General features: G+C 68.4%; 6 protein-coding genes across 8 annotated transcripts; 4 read left to right on the top strand and 2 right to left on the bottom strand.

Moving 5' to 3' along the window:
- Positions 1 to 154: 154 nt before the first annotated feature.
- GPR142 (G protein-coupled receptor 142) lies at positions 155 to 1,625 on the top strand (the record flags this gene model as incomplete). Its single annotated transcript, XM_082067325.1, has 2 exons — positions 155 to 290; positions 763 to 1,625. The coding sequence occupies 2 exons, from the start codon at positions 155 to 157 to the stop codon at positions 1,623 to 1,625; spliced, it is 999 nt and encodes a 332-aa protein (XP_081923451.1).
- Positions 1,626 to 3,394: 1,769 nt separating this feature from the next.
- Positions 3,395 to 9,466, top strand: GPRC5C (G protein-coupled receptor class C group 5 member C). 2 transcript variants are annotated; one of them, XM_082067228.1, is made up of 5 exons: positions 3,395 to 3,435; positions 6,534 to 7,578; positions 8,033 to 8,127; positions 8,364 to 8,504; positions 8,735 to 9,466. In XM_082067228.1, the coding sequence occupies exons 2-5, from the start codon at positions 6,576 to 6,578 to the stop codon at positions 8,765 to 8,767; spliced, it is 1,272 nt and encodes a 423-aa protein (XP_081923354.1). In that variant the 5' UTR covers positions 3,395 to 3,435; positions 6,534 to 6,575; the 3' UTR covers positions 8,768 to 9,466. The 2 variants fall into 2 exon arrangements, with proteins under 2 accessions (XP_081923354.1, XP_081923353.1); XM_082067227.1 differs by lacking the exon at positions 3,395 to 3,435 and adding an exon at positions 5,317 to 5,414.
- Positions 9,467 to 10,938: 1,472 nt separating this feature from the next.
- On the bottom strand, positions 10,939 to 13,066 carry CCDC137 (coiled-coil domain containing 137). The gene is made up of 6 exons (XM_082067220.1): positions 12,880 to 13,066; positions 12,486 to 12,628; positions 12,154 to 12,364; positions 11,766 to 11,848; positions 11,573 to 11,652; positions 10,939 to 11,396 (listed from the first exon to the last, which is right to left on the bottom strand). Exons 1-6 carry the CDS (start codon positions 13,026 to 13,028, stop codon positions 11,181 to 11,183), a joined length of 882 nt encoding a protein of 293 aa, XP_081923346.1. The 5' UTR covers positions 13,029 to 13,066; the 3' UTR covers positions 10,939 to 11,180.
- Positions 13,067 to 13,172: 106 nt separating this feature from the next.
- OXLD1 (oxidoreductase like domain containing 1) lies at positions 13,173 to 14,017 on the top strand. Its single transcript, XM_082067189.1, has 2 exons — positions 13,173 to 13,247; positions 13,487 to 14,017. Exons 1-2 carry the CDS (start codon positions 13,203 to 13,205, stop codon positions 13,850 to 13,852), a joined length of 411 nt encoding a protein of 136 aa, XP_081923315.1. The 5' UTR covers positions 13,173 to 13,202; the 3' UTR covers positions 13,853 to 14,017.
- Positions 13,877 to 16,778, top strand: PDE6G (phosphodiesterase 6G). Of its 2 annotated transcripts, XM_082067190.1 has the most exons (5): positions 13,877 to 14,006; positions 15,235 to 15,339; positions 16,081 to 16,306; positions 16,430 to 16,470; positions 16,584 to 16,778. In XM_082067190.1, exons 3-5 carry the CDS (start codon positions 16,161 to 16,163, stop codon positions 16,658 to 16,660), a joined length of 264 nt encoding a protein of 87 aa, XP_081923316.1. In that variant the 5' UTR covers positions 13,877 to 14,006; positions 15,235 to 15,339; positions 16,081 to 16,160; the 3' UTR covers positions 16,661 to 16,778. The 2 variants fall into 2 exon arrangements, with proteins under 2 accessions (XP_081923316.1, XP_081923317.1); XM_082067191.1 differs by lacking the exons at positions 13,877 to 14,006; positions 15,235 to 15,339 and having other exon boundaries at positions 16,019 to 16,306.
- A 166-nt stretch (positions 16,779 to 16,944) lies between these two features.
- Positions 16,945 to 18,428, bottom strand: TSPAN10 (tetraspanin 10; the record flags this gene model as incomplete). The annotated part of the gene is made up of 3 exons (XM_082067323.1): positions 16,945 to 17,251; positions 17,346 to 17,938; positions 18,351 to 18,428. The coding sequence occupies 3 exons, from the start codon at positions 18,426 to 18,428 to the stop codon at positions 16,945 to 16,947; spliced, it is 978 nt and encodes a 325-aa protein (XP_081923449.1).
- Positions 18,429 to 18,455: the final 27 nt, after the last annotated feature.

Raw genomic sequence — 18,455 nt, 5'->3', positions numbered from 1 at the left:
CATCACATGTAGACACAACAGCGGACCTGGGGGAACCAACCCATTCCAAGCCCCCTGTGCCATGCCCTGGCTGAGCCCCTGCCCAGGAGCCCCCAGGGCCCTTATCCTCCTGACGCTCCCTGTCTCCCACACAGCCAGTCCGTGGTGGAAGGCGATGGTCCCGCTGCCCAACAGCACGGCGGTGGCATGGACCAGTGAGGTGGCGCGGCAGGAGCCAGAGCGGTCGCCCTGTCTGGTCGGCGTCTTCCCTGTCGTGTATTACAGCATCCTGCTGGGGCTGGGGCTGCCAGGTGAGAGGCTGGGGTGGGGGGATGCCCAGGATGTGGGGAGCAGCACCCACCTGGGTGCTGACCCCTGGAAAGGGTGCTGAGCTGGGCACCCTCAGCCCAGCCTGTGGCCTCAGCTGCCAGCAAAGCCTCAGGGCTTTTAGGGACAGGGAGGTGAGTCCTCAGGGGTGGGGGAAAGCAACCTGCTCCCCATGGCCCCCCCAGCCGCGGTGCCCGGCTGTACAGCCCAGCCCCACGTGGCAGGTGCCGCAGCAGCAGGGACAGATGGTATTTGCGTTGCTTGGGCTAACACACTGAAGAGATTAATCAGCTCAGCAAATCCCCACTGCACCGTGATATTTATAGCTTACCCACCCTAGCCAGGGCCTGGGGCCACTCGCCCAGAGAGCCTGGGTAGTCCTGGGATCCCAGCTGCTGCTGGGGGGCACCGTGAGCCCCAGGGTCTCACCACCGCCCATCTCTCCTCTCCTTCCAGTGAACATCCTGACTGCCGTGGCCCTGTCCCGCCTGGCCACAAGGACCAAGAAGTCATCATATTGGTACCTGCTGGCCCTGACCACCTCTGATATCCTCACCCAGATCTTCATCATCTTCATGGGCTTCATCCTGCAGACAGCCATCCTGGCGCGGGCGGTGCCCAGCGCCTTCATCCACGCCGTCAACGTGCTGGAGTTCACGGCCATCCACGCCTCCATCTGGGTCACCGTCCTGCTGACTGTGGACCGCTACGTGGCCCTGTGCCACCCGCTGCGCTACCGCACCGTGTCCTACCCCCAGCGCACCCGCAAGATCATCGTGGCCGTCTTTGCTGTGGCTCTGGCCACCGGCGTCCCTTTCTACTGGTGGCTGGACATGTGGCGTGATGCCGACCCCCCCAGCGCCCTGGACAGGGGGCTCAAGTGGATGCACGCCATCACCGTCTACTTCTTGCCCTGCAGCATCTTGCTGGCCACCAACTCCATCGTCATCTGCAAGCTGAAGCGGCAGAGAAATTTTGGGGGTGGCCGGACCCGCCTGAGCAAGACCACGGCCCTCCTCCTGGCCGTCACCATCATCTTCATCGTGCTCTGGGCTCCCCGCACCATCGTCATGATCTGCCACCTCTATGTGGCCTCGGTCAAGAGGGACTGGCGCGTGCACCTGGCCTTGGACATCGCCAACATGTTGGCCATGCTCAACACCACCCTCAACTTCTTTCTCTACTGCTTTGTCAGCCAGACCTTCCGCCGCGCAGTGGGCGAGGTGCTCCGGGCCCACCCCTGGCACAGCCTGCGGCCCAGCAGCACCCACTTTGCAGCCCCAAAACTGCGGGAGCCGCTGGCCGGCACGGCCCTCTGAGCTGCGGCTGCTGCCAGGCGGGGCGGCGCTCGGCCGGGGGTCCCAGTGCTCCCCCAGCCCCGGGCATCACCCCGGCACCCCGTGAGACCCTGCCCTTGGGATACGCAGCGTTCAGCTCCCCAGGTGGGGCACAAAGGACATGCCAAGCTCTGGACCCACAGCCATGGGGCTTGTGGGGCTCCCCCAGCCAGATGAGTCCCTGTCCCTGTGCTCTTGGCTGCTCTCTGGCAGCAGCTCCAGCCCCTGCTGAACCGATGTACCAAAGGCCCTGGGGAACTCGGGGGGCATGGCTGCCCCACAGCGAGTGTGGGTGCGGGTGAGCTCCTTGCGGGCACTGGCACAGACTCGGTGACTGTGGGGTGCCAGCGGGACAGACCTTCCTCCATAAACTGCCGTGCTGAGACCGAAACTCTGCCTGAGTCTGGCTCCTGTTGAGCAGCCAGGATAGGGACACCTGGCACCAGCACGCCCAGGCACAGGGTCCCCAAACAGCATTTCCCACCGGCTGCAAGGGGGGGGGCCCACGATGCCCCCATGCATCGAGTGTACCCAGCACCAGAGCAGCCCTCCCAGTTACACCAGTACCAAGCTGGTGCACTGCTGGGCGAGCGGCCGTGCCAGCCTGCCTGTCCCCAGCTGCCACCAGAGGGCAGGGACGGGACGCCCTGCAGAGCTGGCACAGCCCGGGGGGCAGGGAGCTGGCAGCCCTGGCACCCCCAGCCCCCCACACCAGCCCTGCCCACCCCGCTCCCCACCCTAATTCCCCCGTAAGGTCTTTAGCGTAATCCCCCCAAAACAGACCAGCCTTTCTGCTCTAATTCCCCAGAGACCGGGCAGGATGGTGCTTGGGGGGGCTGCCTAGGGAAGCAGGGGCTCAGCTGCCCCGGGGGGATTTGGGGTGCCCCACACAGGGCATGGAGACCCTCCTGCCCGCCGGGCTTGCCCGCTGCACCGAGCCGTGCCTGGCACCGGGATGGAGTGGGGGTGGGATGGGGCGTTTCCACCCCTGCTTGTGGGATGAGCCCCAACTGGCACCAGCACTGGCACGCAGGCACCTGCCCATGGTGCAGCCAGGGCCCCGCGGCCGGGTCGGTGCCCTGCACTGGCACACAGACCCCGGCGGTGCCACCTTACGCCAGGCAGGATCCGGCGCTGCCCGTGCTCCCGGTGACGGGGTTAAACCCTGACCCGGTGGCGCAGGTGGTACCTGGGAGGTGCTCGCTCCATTAATTCTGGCATATGCGGAGAGCAGGAGGGGGAAGAGATTAGATATTAACCCAGCCCGCGCCTCCCGCCCTGGGGGCACCTGTCCCTGGGGGTTTCCAGGGCTGGATCCCACCCCGGGGCCCTTCGCTGGGGCTGGAGGGGACACAGGGCGAGGGGCTCAGCCAGCAAGGGCAGCGTTTGGCAAGAGCTCCGGCCCCGCTTGCGGCGGGCCAGGACGGCTGCTGGCCCCCCCTCGCCAACCGCCGCTTATTTACTTGGAGAGGGAGGTGGAAATGTGCTGACCACGTCCGCCAGCAGCGAGGGGCTCCGCTCTGGACAGAACCGGCTGGGGTGGAAAACAGCTCCCCGGCCCCAGTTTGAGCGGCAGCAGCAGCGGGGAGGCAGCTGGGAGGGCGAGCGGGGCCCCCGGCCCCAGGTACGGCCCCCCCGGCTCCAGGTACAGCCCTCGCCTTCCCAAGGTGAACCACCGCGGCTGCCACACGGGGCTCGGTCAGCCGTGCCACCGTTCCAGCCGTGCCACCGTTCCAGCCGTGCCACCGTTCCAGCCACACCAACTGCCCAGCCCTGTGGCTCCATAGGAAAGGTGAGTCTGGAAAAGAACGCACCCGGTGTGCTGATGTTTTCAAAATGAGCCAGCAGGGAAACCTGGCCCGGGTCCTGGTACCCCAGCCCCTCACCGTGGCTGCTGTGCCGGAGGGACTCGCTCTGCCCGGTGCCACCGCAGGAACCGCGGTCCCCAGCCCACCTGGGGCACTGGGGAATCAGGACCAGGCTCTGTCCTCACCAAAAGGGCTGTGCCAGGCGCCGACCACCACGGCACAATCGTTGTGGAGGTGACCGGGGCAGCCGGTCCCTTGCAGCCCACGCTGGTCCCTGCAGGGCAGCTGGCACACGGTGTCGCACCCAACCCACCCACAGCCGCCTCCCCAGTGGGGTGTTTCTGTAGGACCTACAAAAACACCAGGGCTGTGCCGCAAGGGCTGGAGAGGCGGGAGGGTCCCCATGGGAAGCGGGGAGGAACACACCAGCCATGTGGGGGCTCGCGCTGAGTCAGCAGCTGGGAAACCCGCCGGCCCCGCGCAGCGGAAGGAAGGAGCCGGCAGGAAGCCGGTGCACCGCGGCCTCTCCGCAGCCCGGGCCCGGGTCGGCGCCGGTGCGGGGGCGGCGGGGCAGCCGGCCCGTGCTCCCGGCACTGCGGATCCAGGCCGAGCTTTCCCTGGAGAGCGAGGGCTGTGCCAGGCTGAGCCTGAACCCCGACTCCTCGGGGGAACTGAGGCACAAGAGGCCACTGCAGAGCCCCCTGTCCATGCCACCTGCGCGAGGCCACACGTGCACATGTGCCGCGGCAGGGAGGGACGATCCTGCCCCAAACGCTGTCCTGAAGCCAGACGCTGTTTAGGAAGATGAAGGGCAGGAGGGCAGGCGGCCCCAGTGCCGGAGGGACAGCAGCAGCGGGTGCAGCACCCAGCACAGACGCGCCGTCTCTCCCCGTGGGCTCCGGCGGGTGCCAGTCCTCGTGCTGCGGGTGCTGCCGGCTCCGGCTCTGCCTCCCTTTCTCCTCGGATTGTTTTCAACCCAGCCCGGGCTGGGGGAGGACCCGCCGGAGGCACGTTGAACTTTCGTCTGCATCCTTCACCCTCTTGCTTCACCCTCCCAGAATAGCAGCGCCCGCCTGGAAACTTCCCCGGGCTGGCAGCACCCCGGGTCCTCCAGGGCACCCCGAGCCTCCGGGGGCTCTTCCCCGGCCCTGAGCCGCAGGGATGGGGTGACTGTGGGTGCCCATGCCCAGCTCTGGGGTGCACGGCCACCCCGCTGGCACAGGGACCACCGAGCCCCGTCTGCTGTCCCTGGACTGGGGCTGCCCTGGGCCCCCAGCCCCTTGCAGAAAGGGCTTTTCTGGGGCCCTGCCGCCCTGCCAAGGGCTCCGGCTTTAGCTGTCAGCTGACATTCCTCCGGGAGGCCCCTCCGGGCTGCGCCTCAGGGCTTCCCGGTGCAGCCGGTGTGTCCTGACACGGCGGCGCCACCCGTGGGACCCACTGCCACCCCGGAGCCCACCCACCCGCCGGGTGCCACGGACCGAGAGGAGGTCGGTGCCAGGCCCTGTGCGGGTGATGCTGCCCTGGCACAGCCCCCTGCCCCGTCCCTTGTCCCCCGAGGGTCTTTCCCAGTCATCCGAGCTCAGCAGGGCCGGGCTGACCCAGCTGCTCTGGGCTGAGACCCCACAGACTCATTCCACCCATGGCCAGGTGGGTTCCGGTGCCGGTCCCCCCGGGTCCGCCCCTCCCCGCCCGGGCTCTGCCCCCGCTCCCGCCCACCCCGCAGCCCCCTCCGTGCTCCGGGGCTGGTTCCGCCGCCCGGTGCGGGACCCCAGCCCGTCTGGTCCCCCCGCCCGCGACGGGGCAGGTCCCGGCCGGCCCCGAGCGCTCCCCGGGCAGAGCCGCACCTCGGGGAGGGGCCGGGCCGGGCAGGCGCGCACGGTGCGGCGGGACCGGGGCTGGCCCGGCACGGCTCGGCACGGAACAGAACGGAACGGCGGAGCGGGGGCGCCGGGCGCTGGAGCCGGTGAGCGGGGCCGGGGAGGGGTCGAGCCCCGCGGGGCTTGGGGGGATCGCGATGGGAGCGGGTCGGGACCGGGAGCCCGGACCGGGAGTCAGACCCGGGAGCCGGACCCGAACGCCCCCGCAGGTCGCCTGGCCGGGGAGTTGGAGGCAGCTCTGGCGAAGTTTGGGGCTCGGGAGCGCCGGGAAACCGGGCCGGGACTGGCCGGGAGGTGCGTGGGAACCGGGCCAGGGGTGCGGAGACCGGGCCGGAGCCGCCGGAGAGGGGCAGGGGGACCGGCCGGGCCGGGCGCGGGGCAGCCGGTAGGAGCCGCGGGAACCCGGTCCTGCCGCGGTGCCGGGGGTCCCGGTCCCCATCCCGGCCCCGAGGGAGCGAGGGGTCCTGGGCGCTGCTCCCGTCCCAGCCCGGGGTCACCTTGCTGGGTGTTCCCTGTGGGTTTCCACCCCCAGCAGTGGGGCTGCAGCTTCCTCGCTGCCTCCTCTTCCCCATACCCACCCTGTGCTCCCCGGGGCCGCTGGACTGGGGACAGGGACCCCGTGCCGTGCCGTGCCATGCCGTGCCATGCTGCGGCTGCCTGCGTGCCAGCGTCCGGCAGTGCCGGGCACAGGACCTGCGCTGGGTCAGTGCCCAAAACCAGAGGAGGGAAGTGGGACAGGAGAAGTGAAAAGGGGAACGTGCTGGCACGCAGGGATGAGCAGAGGGGACAGCCCTGTCCCCGGGCGTTACATCTGCTGTCCAGCCTGGGCCTGTGTTCGGTGTTCCCGGGGAAGCGAGTGGGCACAGTGCCGCCTGCTCCGGGTAGTGGAGGAAGGTACCATCAGAGAAATCTTGTGGCGGGATGTAGGGCTCAGTCTGAGCACCCCCAGCTGCCTCTGGCCTCCAGGCACGGAGCTGAGGGGGAACGTGTGTCTGCCCTGTCCGGTCTGGGGCTGCAGTGGCTTGGGCTCAGCTGTGCCGGCACAGACAGTGCTCACCGTGACCCGTTTGCTCACTGTGGCCCGGCAGGAGGGATGCCCATGGGGATGTGTGGGCAGGGATGCTCAGAGCCCTGGATAAGCACAAACAGTGCCGGGAGCTGAGCTGCGGCCCCCGTCGTCTCCATAACCCCCTTCTGTCTTGCAGGGTCCCTGGACGCCCCGCTCAGCGCCCGCAGCGCGGTGCAGGATGGGTGTCGCGGTGGCCGGTGTGCTGCTGGCCCTGCTCCCCGCAGCCGGCGGCCAGAGCAGCCCCCCCGCCGGCTGCGGCGCCGACCTCTCCTCCCTCTACTACAACCTCTGCGACCTCTCGGCAGCCTGGGGCGTTGTGCTGGAGGCCGTGGCCAGCCTCGGCGTGGTCACCAGCTTCGTGCTCACCATCGTCCTGGTGGCCAGTCTGCCCTTCGTGCAGGACCCCCAGAAGAAGAGCCTGGTGGCCACGCAGGTCTTCTTTCTGCTGGGCACCTTCGGGCTCTTCTGCCTGACATTTGACTTCATTGTGGGGCCGGATTTCTCCACCTGCACCTCCCGCCGCTTCCTCTTTGGCGTCCTCTTCGGCATCTGCTTCTCCTGCCTGCTGGCGCACGCCGTGGCCCTCAACTTCTTGGCACGGAGGAACCGGGGCCCGCGGGGCTGGGTGACGCTGGCGGTGGCGCTGCTCCTGGCCCTGGTGGAGGTCATCATCAACGCCGAGTGGCTCATCATCACGGTGGCGCGGCGGGAGGGCGGCTCGCCGGACCCTTGCCAGTTGGCGGATGCTGACTTCGTCATGGCGCTCATCTATGTCATGTTCCTGCTGGTGGCCGCCTTCAGCACGGCCTGGCCGGCTCTCTGCGGCCACTACCGCCGCTGGCACAAGCACAGCGCCTTCATCCTGGCCACCACCGGCCTCTCCATGGCCATCTGGGTGGCGTGGATGGCCATGTACCTCTACGGGAACCAGCGTGTGGGTGAGAAGCCCAGCTGGGACGACCCCACGCTGGCCATCGCACTGGTCTCCAACGCCTGCACCTTCCTTCTCCTCTACATCATCCCTGAGGTGACGCACATGACGCGGGGGGACCCTGAGCAGGCCTTCGAGGACGACATCTACCCCACGCGCGGGGTGGGCTACGAGACCATCCTCAAGGAGCAGAAGTCGCAGAGCATGTTTGTGGAGAACAAAGCCTTCTCTATGGACGAGCCCTCCTTCGGTAGGCGCCGGGGCTCACCGGGATGATGGCAGGGCTGGTGGCGGTCACCGGCCCTGGCTGGCAGCGGCGGCGGCAGCAAGTCCACGACCCACCCGGCACTGACGCCTGCCCTTGTTGTGGCTGCTGAGAACCCGCCGGGCTGGGTCTACCAGTTTGGGCTGAGCTGGGCGGACGGGGCGCTCCCTCACGGCGTGGGGTGCCCACAGCTCCCGGCCCTGTGCCCCAGGCAGCCGCTCTGCTCGTGAGACCCTACAATAACAAACCCCGGGCTGGGCAGGGACTGTGCGCACAGCGCAGTGATGCAAACCCTGGGGACGTCCCTCCCGTCCCCCGGGAAAGGCACAGAGCGGCCAGCTGCTGAGTCAGCTCATTAAACCTGCTAACGAGGCTCCCCAGTGGGGTGGGGGTGGCTCCATGAGCCCCCAAACCCTTCACCATCCCCGTCTCTTTGCAGCCAAGAAGCCGGTGTCCCCATACAGCGGCTACAACGGGCAGCTCCTGACCAGCGTCTACCAGCCCACCGAGATGGCTCTGATGCACAAGGGACCGGTGAGTGCCACACTGGGTGACACCAGCACCACCGGCTGCTCCAGGAATGGCCACGTCCTGCCCCGTGGAGGGGCTTGTAATCGAGATGGGGCCAGGGTGTGGGGCGCTCCCCTGGCCCCTATGTCCCAAGGGCTGCTGTAATCTTGGGGTGTCACCTCTCGCCTTCCTCCCTGGGGACCCCGCGGGGCTGGGGGTGCTCCTGGTGCCTCTGCAGTCCCCCCTCTTCTGCCCCGCAGACTGAAAGTCCCTATGACGTGATCCTGCCCCGCGCCTCCACCGCCAGCCCCGGCAGCGCCAGCTCCACATTGCGAGCCGAGGACGCCTTCGCGGCACAGGCCCGGCACAATGGCACCCAGCGGGACACCAGGAGCTGCCAGGTGGGTTAATGTGCAACGTGGTGGGCGGAGGAGCCGGCACCGAGGTCCAGCCCATGGCCGAGGGCAAAGTCTGTCCCCGTGGGAGGGCAGGGGCAGGGGTGGCTCTGCCCGCACCCCGGGGCAAGTCAGGCTGTGCCTCCTCGCTGGTGCCAGAGCCGGGTCTGCCGGCCCGTGCCATGGTCCTGCTGCCACCACTGTGCCACCCCAGCACCATTCCGCTCTGCCCGCAGGTGCAGTCCCCATATGGCCGGAACCGATGGTGAAGCCCCCGCAGCACAGGTCCTGCAGTGCCAGCACAGCCGCGGCCTCACCGTCCTGCTCCGGAGGTCTCACCGAGCCTTGTCCCACCCCACCACCTACGTGCCACCCCGTCCGGCGGCCAGAGCCGGTTTCTGCACAGGGGACACCCGGTTGCAGTCCCAGAGCCATCGCTCCTGCCTGCCCGTCCACGGTGCCCGCAAGCCGCCAGCTCTGCCCGGACCCCCTGTCCCTGCCGCTGTCCCTGCCACAAGGACCAGCTCCCATGGGGCCACCCCGAGTCACCCCCTCGCTGCCTTTACGACATACGGACACCCTGTCCCCCCCAGACCAGGGACCATTTGCTACTGGGGAGCGGTGAGACTCCTGCCAGCCCCGAGCCCCTGGCTGCACACGGACCCCGCCAGCCCTGGGCTGAGCCGGCACCGTCCTGCCGCAGGACACAAGGTGACACAGCTCTCCCCAGCCCTGGCTGCTGCTGTGCCTCAGTTTCCCCATTGCTGGGGAAGCGGGGGCTGTTGGGGGTCCAGGTGATCAGTGCCTTGCTGGGCTGGGGACCCGGCCCCTGCAGCTCCTCTTGCCCTCTCGGTGCCTTTTCCCGCTTGGGGCTTAGGGTGAGCTGGGCCACTCACCCTCCCCGTGGCTTTCTCTGTTGTTTTTTCCTCTTCCCCCATTTTTCAGGTTGGACCCAATAAAGGTGACTTTTCCTACGCGGTGCTGTAGCAGCCGGGCCGTGATGGGGAAGGGGTGCCCGGCTGTGCCGCCAGCTGCTCCCCCATCCCCGGCCCCACTGCAGCCAAGGGCTCCTGCTGCTTCTCCCCTTCTGCTCAGCCCCACGTCCCCTTCCTGGGGCGCAGCACGGAGAGAAAGGGGGCTCAGGGCAGCCCCGGTGCCGGCTCCCCGTCCCCCAGCACGGCCAGGGCTGCCGGGAGCTGGCAGCCTGGGCAGCGCGGCAGATGGGCTGCCCGGTGGGGAGCGGCGCGGAGGACGAGCCAAGGTCGGGAGCGGTTTCTCCTGCTCAAATTGCCTTTCTCGTCCGCAGCGATTTCTCCTGCCGGGCAGGAAGCCTGCGGTGCAGCTTTATTCATTATTCAGTGGCTGAAATGGCTCTGTAGGGGCAGGAGGGTGACCGGGTCTCCTTGAGCCGGCGGCCGTGGGGCTGCGGGCACGAGCACCGTGCACGGCCATGGTGGCTGCTCGAGGCACGAGCAGGAGTTGGCACACGCGGTGTCCCAGCCATGCCCTTGCCAGCCGGCACGTGCCGCGCTCCCCGCTGCGGGGACACGGTGGGGCAGGCGCAGCCACAAGCACCAGGGATGGAGCCGGTTGTTTGCAGCAGGATCAGCCGTGTCCCCCAGGGCTGTGCTGCGTCACCCGTATTTATCTGGCACCAGCCGGCAGCGGGGATGTCTCCAGGCAGCACCAGGCACTCCAGGTCCCCTGGCACCGCATGGCAGCGTGAGAGGAACAGAGCCTGTCCCCACTCCGCTCTGGCAGGGGACACGGAGCCACCGGTGGCCCCGCTCCCCGTGTGCGGCCCCAGCCCCTCCGGAAGGCCAGGATCCCACCGGCTGCCGTCACCGCGGCCGCAGCGCTGGGGCCGGCCCTGCTCCAACAGGCAACGCTTTGTGCCGGTGCTGCGGCACGGGGCTGCCAAACAGCGCGGCCTTTGTCCTGCACCGGTGAACCGCGGCAGCCCGCGGGCTGGGCTGTGCGGGGAGCAGCCCCAGGCCCCCCAGGGGTGGGAGCTGGGCGCCATCCGTACTGGGGGGCTGCCTGGATTGCGGGGGGGATGGCAACAGCACAGGGAGGCTGTGGGTGCAGAATGGGGCCGTGGCAGTGCTCCTGGCAGCAGGGACGGCACCGCGGTCACCACAACCACGGGCGGTGCCAGGCTGGTGGTGATGCTGAGAACAAGGGTGAGCACGGCTGAAGACCAAGGGCCTACACAGTGTCCCCGAGCGGTGATGACACAGGAAAGCGACACCATGCAAGAGCGTCCTGCGCGATGCTCCACGGCTCCAGGGCTCAGCTCACTCGTGGCCAGGCACCGGGGTCTCCCCGTGGCAATGGGGGTCTTGCCCCCAGCTGGAGTCCTGCCAGGGACGGTGACACTGGGACTGCCACCTGCCAGCACTCGGGCAGGCCGGGGAGGCACAGACGCGCTCACACCATCGGCACTCAATGGCCCTTTTACTATTATACAAACAGGTCCGTGGCACCGCGGGGGTCCCAGCGCCAGCGCCGAGCCCAGGGGTGCCCCAAGCCGAGGTGTGGGGCTGCGGGGAGCCCCGGGCAACAGCAACACAAGAGTGGGGTCAGGACAACCACCCGCCTCGAGCCGCAGGGTCCCGTGCTGCCTGCACGCTGCCTGCACAGCCTCCTCAGGCCGGGGAGGCCCAGCTCCCCCCGCTGGGCTCAGCGGGGGACCCCTCGTCCGGCCCGGCCGCGGCCCCGCGCCGCCTCCCGCTGCTGCTGTTTGCGCCGCTGGATGTCCCGGTAGGCCTGGATGACACGCGCTCGCTCCTCCGCCACGATACGCCGGCGAGCCATTGACACCGGTGCTGCTGGGGACACCAGGGACGCCCCGCTCTGGCCCAGGCGAGACGTCAGGAGCAGCCGCTTCCGTCCAGCCTGCGAGCAGAGATGGGACAGGTGAGGGAGCCTGGAAACAGCCAGGACAGGGCTCCGAGGAACTGTCACCGGGAGGCTGTGGCCACTGCTGCCCTTCCAGGCCAAATTTCCAGCCCAGGGGAGCCAAGACAACCCAGGTCCAGCCCAGGTATGTGGGTGTCACCCCCTCAGCTCACCTGTTCTGCCGGGCCCTGGCCCCTGGGCCGCGAGGTGATGGTTGGCGGCTGTGTCACCACTTCACCGAACACCACCGTGTCTGACAGAGAAGCAGGTGCCAGTGTCAGGCAGGAGCTCCCCCGGGTTGTCCCCACCTCCCCACACACCGCTGGGGCAGGGGTCACCACAGCCCCCCAGCTGCGCCAGCCCCACCTTGGAACCGGCTCTTCTCCAGCATGGCCTCTTTCTTCTCCTCCTTCTTCTTCCGAGCTTTTTCCAGCTTCTTATTCTGAAACCTGAAGAGCTGCGTTATGGCCAGGGCTCGTGACCAGACACAGAGCGAGTTCCTACCCTGCGGGATCCCCCCAAAACCTGGGGCCCCGCAGCTCTGCCCCAGTTCCAGCCCTGCAGGAGGGTGAAGCGGGGCTGTGGCTCCGCTCCCAAAGATTCATCCCCACTGAGATGCAGCCCACAGCCCTCCACCCGCACCCCCCATCGCTGCCAGACGTCGGATCTGCACCGCAGCACCAGCAAAACACCCGCCACGCACCCAGCACGGGGCTGGGGCCCAGGCCTGGGCTGACCCAGGCCTTGCTCTCACTCTTTCTTTCTCTTGGACTTCTCTGGTGCTGTCGCATCCTTCTCAGGCTCCCGCTGCACCTGGTTCTCGGTGAGGAAGAGGATGCGCTGCACCTCGTGCTCCATGCGGCAGATGTAGGAGCGCTCGGACTCCCCCTTCCCCCTCTTGAACTTGGGCACTGGGACATCCCCCGGGGCCTCGGGGCCCTTTGACTTGGGCTGCTGCTTCTTCTCTAGGAGAGACGGGTGACATTACTGCAGCAGTGCCGATCGAGGGGACGGGACATCACCGGGGTGCGGGATCCGGCTGCCTCCAGCTGCCCCGCGGGCTCCTCGCCGGGCTCAGCTCCCCACCTGCCGCCCGCCTCTTCCCGGGCCCCGCGCGCTTCATGGCCTCGCGGCTCCTCATGAGCTCCCGCAGGCGGAAGGGGATCTCCTGCTCCTCGGGGTGCTTGGGCTTCATGTTATCCAACTTCTTCTGCAGCTGCTTCTCCTTCCTGGGAGAGAACAAACGAGGCGTGAGGCCTGGAGCTCCGGGCATGCGGGACATGGTAACGGAGGGACACAGTGACCGAGCCCCGGGGATGAGGGGACACGGGGACCCGGCGGTGGCCGGACACCGGAGCACCAGGACCTGGTGAGGCACCAGCAGACCCGGGCGCGGTGGGACCCAACCGGACCCCGTGGGCCCAAGCCCTGAACCGGGAGCCGGCCAGGCCCGATCGCGACAGGCTGCCCGGGCACTGACCTGCCGCGGGGCGGGGCGGCCGGTCCCGGTCCCGGTCTTCGTCCCTGGTCCCGGCCCCGGCTCGGTCCCTGTGCCGGTCTCTGTCCCCGGCTCGGTCGCTGTCCCGATCCCGCTCTTTGTCCCGCTTTCTGTCCCGGTTCCCGGCCCATGTCGCCCCTGCTCCCCACGCGGCCACTTCGCCGCCACTTCCGGCTTCCAACCGCCCCGGCCCCGCCCCCACTTCCTATTGGCTCCGACCAGCCGCCACACCCCTATTAACCGGGCTGCTATTGGCCGGAGGAGCTGCCGCTCGGGTGGGGCCGAGGCTGGGGCGTTGCGGCCGGATGTTGCTGCGGGCCGCGCGCGGCCTGACGGGGGCGCGCCCGGCGGTGAGGGGGGGACCGGGCGCGATGGGGGACCCGGGGGGCGGGGCTCGGGGGCCGAGGGGAGCTGGGGGTGAGCTGGGGGCGTGAAGGGATCGGGGTGGCGGTTGGGCGGTAAGGGGGTGATGGGCTGGGGGGGGCGGTGGGAGCTCCTCTGGCTTTGGGGGTCGCAGCGCGCGGGGCTGTCCCCCCTTCCCCCCGCACTCCCCCCCGGGCCGGTGTCACCGCGGGCTCTCGGTCCCCAGGAGCCCCGGGACGGCGCCAGCAGCCGCAGGGGGGGGCTCGGGGCAGGGCCCCCCCCCACCAGCACCGTCTGCGGCCGGCGGGAGGTTTCGGACACCCCCGGCGAGGCCGGCGGCACCGCGGGGGGCGGCGGCGGGACCGGGACCCCCCAGGGAGAGGGGGCGCTCCCCCCGCTGCCCCCCCCGCCCACCAACTGCTGCGGGACCGGCTGCCCCAACTGCGTCTGGGTGGCGTACGTGGAGCAGCTGCTGGCGCGGTACCGGGACGGCGGCCAACGCGCCTTGGCCGCCATCGAGGAGCACGTGGAGGACGAGAACGTGAAAATGATCCTCCGGATGGAGATCAGGCAGCGCATGGCGAAGGACTGAGCTCCCCGACCCCCAAAAACCGGCGGGTGTCACCCCCAGGAGCCTCCGCTCCAGGCTGGACGCAGGATCTGGACTCGGCTTATTTAAACTGTTGATTTGGGTGCTGAACTCGGGGCAGCCTCGCGGACGGGATCCCACGTGTGTTTCAATACAGGTGGTGCCTGAGTTGTGTGTCACCTCTTGTCTGTGGGGACACCTGCCCTTGGGGACAGGCAGCAGCTCACATCCTGAGCCCTGGATTTCCCAGCAGCCAGACACTGTTGCCCGCCCCCCCAGGATGGAAAATCCCCACCAAGGGCAGGCTGGCACGTCTCCCCCCCTCCCAGCCCCACCACACCGCTGCTCCTTGCATCCCCCAGCCCGGGTTTTAAGTGTCTTTAGCAGCTTTGGTGTGACCTGGTGACTGGGAAGGGCTGGGGTACCATGCTGCCCCCCCCTCCCCACCAGCACCTTAAGCCTCTTAGGGGCTTCTCCACGTCAAGGGCTTGCGGGGGGGCACCAGGGCTGCCGGCCCCTTCCCGGACAGGGGTGCGTGCGGCCCCGGGCACATGGGACCTGGCAGCCCCCAGGGAGGACACCGGCCCTGTCCCCATCGCCGAGGTCACAGCCAGCCTGGCTGTTATTCACGGAGCCTTTTCTCCCTCGGTTGCCTTTGCCTCCATCTTAAAATCCCATAAATTTGGCACAGTGCATCCTCCTCCATCCTGCCCGGCTGGGTGGGGGGACCCACGGCCCCCTGGCCATCGGGACCCCCACAGACCTCCCAGGACAAGCCACAAAGCCCCTGAGCAGCACTCGCTAACGAACCCCAGCTGGAAGCAGCAATTAGCACCAGGGCCCTGCTCTTTGCTGGAGAAGCAGCCGGTTCTGCCGGCTTCAGAGAAAACGCTCCCAGATCCCTGTAATCCTATTTGTTGGGTCCGACTAATTGCAATTAGTGAGAGGGGCTGAAGTTCAATTAAAGTGTGCTGAGATTATTCCTTTTTCTAATTGCTTTAGTGCTGGGATTAGGGGAAGCTTTGGAGTGACACCGTCCCACGGACAGTGAGGTGCTGGGCAGCAGCTGCCCAGCCCCAATTCTGCCGTGTTTTGCCCTGAAATGGCCAGGCAGGGCTTGGGCTGTCCCCTGGGCGCTGGCACCCGCGGTGGCGCTGGCAGGGACAAGGCTCCATGGGCAGCTCTTGTGCCAGGACCTGCACCCGTGCCCTGTTAGAGACCCCTTGGTGGTTTGGGGAGGGAAGGCAGGGTCCCCCCACAGGTCCTGGTCTCGTCCCCATCAGTCCCAGCGGCACTAATCCAGACACCCCCACCCCACCGGGGCAGGACAGCAGATTACCCCGTTGAAAAGAAGGGACATAAATAATCCTATTACCCCAGAGCAGGATAAAGCTGCCTCCCCTGAGCCCCCCCAGAGCGGCCACAGGACACGCAGGAGCGGGACGGAGGGTCCACAGAGCAGCACTGGCCCCGGCGACCGCGGCGGCTGCGTAAGTTCTGCTCCGTGCGCGGGATGGGACGCGGTACCAGTGGCACCAGCGCTCTGGGGCCAGGGCATGGCTTTGCTCCTGCTGTCACCTCCTGCTCCTGTGAGCAGCATCTCCAGCATCTCCCCAGGCCAGGTCCCTCCATCCCTGGGTCCGTGCTTGGCCTCTGGGCTCTGCAGTGGGGCTGAACCCCCTCATATCAGCGCCGGAGCCACCTCTTGTGCCACAAAACTCCGGCCCTGGTGCCCAGGACAGGCACAACCGTGCTGCCCTCTGCTCCCCCTGCCACCCCAGCCACCCGCACCCCAGCACGGGTCCCCAGGGGTCCGCAGCCGGGGTGCCCCGTCCCCAAAACCCACCCGGCTGCAAACTGGCCCCAAGGGACACCCCGCTCCCACACCACCGATGCCAACCCACTGTGGCACACATGGCACAGACCTTGCGCATGGGGGACTCCCAGCAGTGTCCCCAGTGTCACATCTGCGCTGGGGTGGGCAACAAGGGCGGGCGGAGCAGCCCCAGGGGAGGCAGCGGCTCTGCTGCCCCCAGGGACGCCCTTCCCTGCCTTTGGGAGGGGATTAGCGGGTGCTGAGCTGGGCTAAGTCGAGGTTGTGGGCAGGGGGGTCGGGAAAGCTGATCAGTGATGGCCGAGGGGCCCTGGGGAAGGACAGGGTGGGAGTGGGGGCATAAGGTGCCCCTGGCGGGGAGGAGAAGCCAGCAATGCCCATATCTCCCCTCCGTCAGGTGTGAGGAGCCTCCTGTGCCAGCGCCGGACACACAGGGACAACCGCGACCCGGGGCCGGCTGCCAGCCCTGGCACAGCCATGAGCCTGGAGCCCCCCAAGCCGGAGATCAAATCTGCCACCAGGGTGACAGGGGGACCCGCCACTCCCCGGAAGGGACCACCCAAATTCAAGCAGAGGCAGACGAGGCAGTTCAAAAGCAAGCCCCCCAAAAAGGGGGTGCAGGGGTGAGTGGGGCAGAGCCCCAGGACCCATGACAGGAGCCGGTCGGGGGGACGTAGCCCTGCGTGCCAGCCTGGGCCGGGAGGGGTGACTGGGGGGGTCAGGGCAGACGCTCGCTCTCCTTGCAGGTTCGGCGATGACATCCCAGGCATGGAGGGGCTGGGAACAGGTATGGGGTCCCGTCCCCTCCTTTGCCGTGGGTGGGGAGCGGGACGCGCTGTGGGCACAGCCGCCCGCGGCCGGGCTGGGGGTCGCGCTGACACAGCCTCTCTCCTCCCCCAGACATCACCGTCATCTGCCCCTGGGAAGCCTTCAGCCACCTGGAGCTGCACGAGCTGGCTCAGTACGGCATCATCTAGGCAGGACACGGGCACCGCCGGTCACTGTCCCCCACCCCGCAGTGCTGTGTAGGTAGAAGCCGCCCCATCACCGTGGGGCTCAGCCTGGAGAAATGCTCATTAAAACCCAGAACGAGCACGGGAGCCTGGTGTCTGCTCTGGGGTCAGCAGGGACGTGGGAGGGAAGCGTTACACCGAGGCGCAGGGCAGGACGGACAGGACACGGTTCAGCCTAGTGACAGGGTTTATTTTAGGCTGGATCAGCCCCTCACACATCCCCAGCCCGGGTGGCAGCCAGACCCCCCTCAGTCCTGCGCCCCGACGGGGACAATGTCCCTGAGCATCTTCAGTGCCATGAGCACACCAGCCGCCTCCACCAGCACCAGCACGGCCGCGCCAGCCGCGATGCCGCCCGCCTGGCGGCGCAGCCAGGCGCCAAGCTGGGCCACGCAGCCCCCCAGGTACACCACGGTGCCGGCAGCCGCGTCCCCCAGGCGCAGGGTCCCCACGGCGCACTGGGCGTTGGGGACAGTGCCGTTCTGCCAGGGGTCCCGGCAGCAGGACGCGGGGACGCTGCACGCCTGCACGCCCGGGGCGCTGCAGTTGAAATACCTGCGGGGACAGACAAGGAGACGTGTTGGTGCACACACCTTGACGGCACAGGGACAAGCCGCGTCCCTGCTACACCCCCCGCACCCCAACTCACGGGTTGGTCTCCCAGTCGCGGTAGGAGCCGAGGCCGCAGCACTGCAGGCTCCGCTGCACCTCGTCCACCAGGAACCGCAGGTCGGGCTCGTCCTGGTAGCGCAGGAGGCAGAGGAGCAGCGCGTCCCGCAGCGCGTCCCGCAGCCTCCGCCGCGCCAGCAGCACCAGCAGCCCCCCCAGCACCTCCAGCCCCACAAAAGCGAGCACGGCCCCCACGAAGAAGCGCAGCAGGCAGGGGCTGGAGCGGAGGGCGCCCAGGCAGCCGGCCAGGGAGACGGTGCTGGCCCCCAGCCCCCCCAGCACGAAGAGCAGCATGGGGTCGGAGCCCAGGGGGGCCAGGCGCTCCCCCCCCAGTGAGCCCTTGTCCAGCAGCCCCCACACCCCCACAGCCAGGGCCAGCAGACCCAGCAGGAGGAAGAGGAGGTTCCAGAGGAAGGCCAGGTACCGCACACACTGGCTGAAGGTGCTCAGCTTGGGGGGGTCAGGGTACCACACCCCGAGGTCCTGCTCGGCCACGGGAGGGTCTGTGTCCCCGGCCAGTGAGCTGTCATCATCATCGGAGGAGGAGTAGGGCAGCTCCACCAGCCTGGATGCCTGCGCGGACAGATGAGCCTCTTGCAGCCGACAGGGCAGCCCCAGCAATGCCCCCTTAGCCCGTGTACCCCCAGTCCCACAGCCCCCCAGATACACGACCGTGGAGCCGCCACATACCCACTCTACAGAACCCCCTGCCCAGGGTGCCCCACATCCACCCCCCACGCTGTAACCCTGCCTGTCATGGAGATGCCGGGCTCTGAGTAGATTGGGGACATGTGGCTGCTCTCCCAGAGACCCTGACAGAGACCCCCAGATTCATCCCAACGGAGCCCCCCAGGGATGCGGGTGCTACGGGCTCCAGCATGGAGCCAGCACCCTGACACCCAGCAGCTGGGCACACAGGGTATGCAGGGCAGGAGTGTGGGCTGAGGGTACCCAGGGGGGAGCCGGGGGTCCCACAGAGTGTTACCTGCGGCAGCAGCCGGGTGCTCTCCCCGCCACCAGCCGCCTCGCAGGGCCAGGACAGCCAGGCTCTGCTCAGCGCCATCCTGCCCACAGCACAGGCAGTCACACT

This window comes from Streptopelia decaocto, assembly GCF_964273445.1.
Source record: "Streptopelia decaocto genome assembly, chromosome: 16".
Taxonomy (NCBI): Eukaryota; Metazoa; Chordata; class Aves; order Columbiformes; family Columbidae; genus Streptopelia; species Streptopelia decaocto.
The sequence above is the reverse complement of the archived record's forward strand: the minus strand, read 5'-3'. Positions and strand labels throughout refer to the sequence as shown.

What these genes read in the sequence shown, in the direction of transcription:
- GPRC5C (XM_082067228.1), top strand. Translation starts at nt 6,576, where the DNA reads ATGGGTGTCGCGGTGGCCGGTGTGCTGCTGGCCCTGCTCCCCGCAGCC. An exon ending in TATGGACGAGCCCTCCTTCG is followed by an intron (nt 7,579 to 8,032) that starts GTAGGCGCCGGG and finishes GTCTCTTTGCAG; the next exon opens with CCAAGAAGCCGGTGTCCCCA. An exon ending in CTCTGATGCACAAGGGACCG is followed by an intron (nt 8,128 to 8,363) that starts GTGAGTGCCACA and finishes TCTGCCCCGCAG; the next exon opens with ACTGAAAGTCCCTATGACGT.
- CCDC137 (XM_082067220.1), bottom strand. Translation starts at nt 13,028, where the DNA reads ATGGGCCGGGAACCGGGACAGAAAGCGGGACAAAGAGCGGGATCGGGA. An exon ending in GCCGCCCCGCCCCGCGGCAG is followed by an intron (nt 12,629 to 12,879) that starts GTCAGTGCCCGG and finishes GTTCTCTCCCAG; the next exon opens with GAAGGAGAAGCAGCTGCAGA. An exon ending in CGGGAAGAGGCGGGCGGCAG is followed by an intron (nt 12,365 to 12,485) that starts GTGGGGAGCTGA and finishes CGTCTCTCCTAG; the next exon opens with AGAAGAAGCAGCAGCCCAAG.
- OXLD1 (XM_082067189.1), top strand. Translation starts at nt 13,203, where the DNA reads ATGTTGCTGCGGGCCGCGCGCGGCCTGACGGGGGCGCGCCCGGCG. An exon ending in TGACGGGGGCGCGCCCGGCG is followed by an intron (nt 13,248 to 13,486) that starts GTGAGGGGGGGA and finishes CTCGGTCCCCAG; the next exon opens with GAGCCCCGGGACGGCGCCAG.
- PDE6G (XM_082067190.1), top strand. Translation starts at nt 16,161, where the DNA reads ATGAGCCTGGAGCCCCCCAAGCCGGAGATCAAATCTGCCACCAGGGTG. An exon ending in CCCAAAAAGGGGGTGCAGGG is followed by an intron (nt 16,307 to 16,429) that starts GTGAGTGGGGCA and finishes CTCTCCTTGCAG; the next exon opens with GTTCGGCGATGACATCCCAG. An exon ending in CATGGAGGGGCTGGGAACAG is followed by an intron (nt 16,471 to 16,583) that starts GTATGGGGTCCC and finishes CTCCTCCCCCAG; the next exon opens with ACATCACCGTCATCTGCCCC.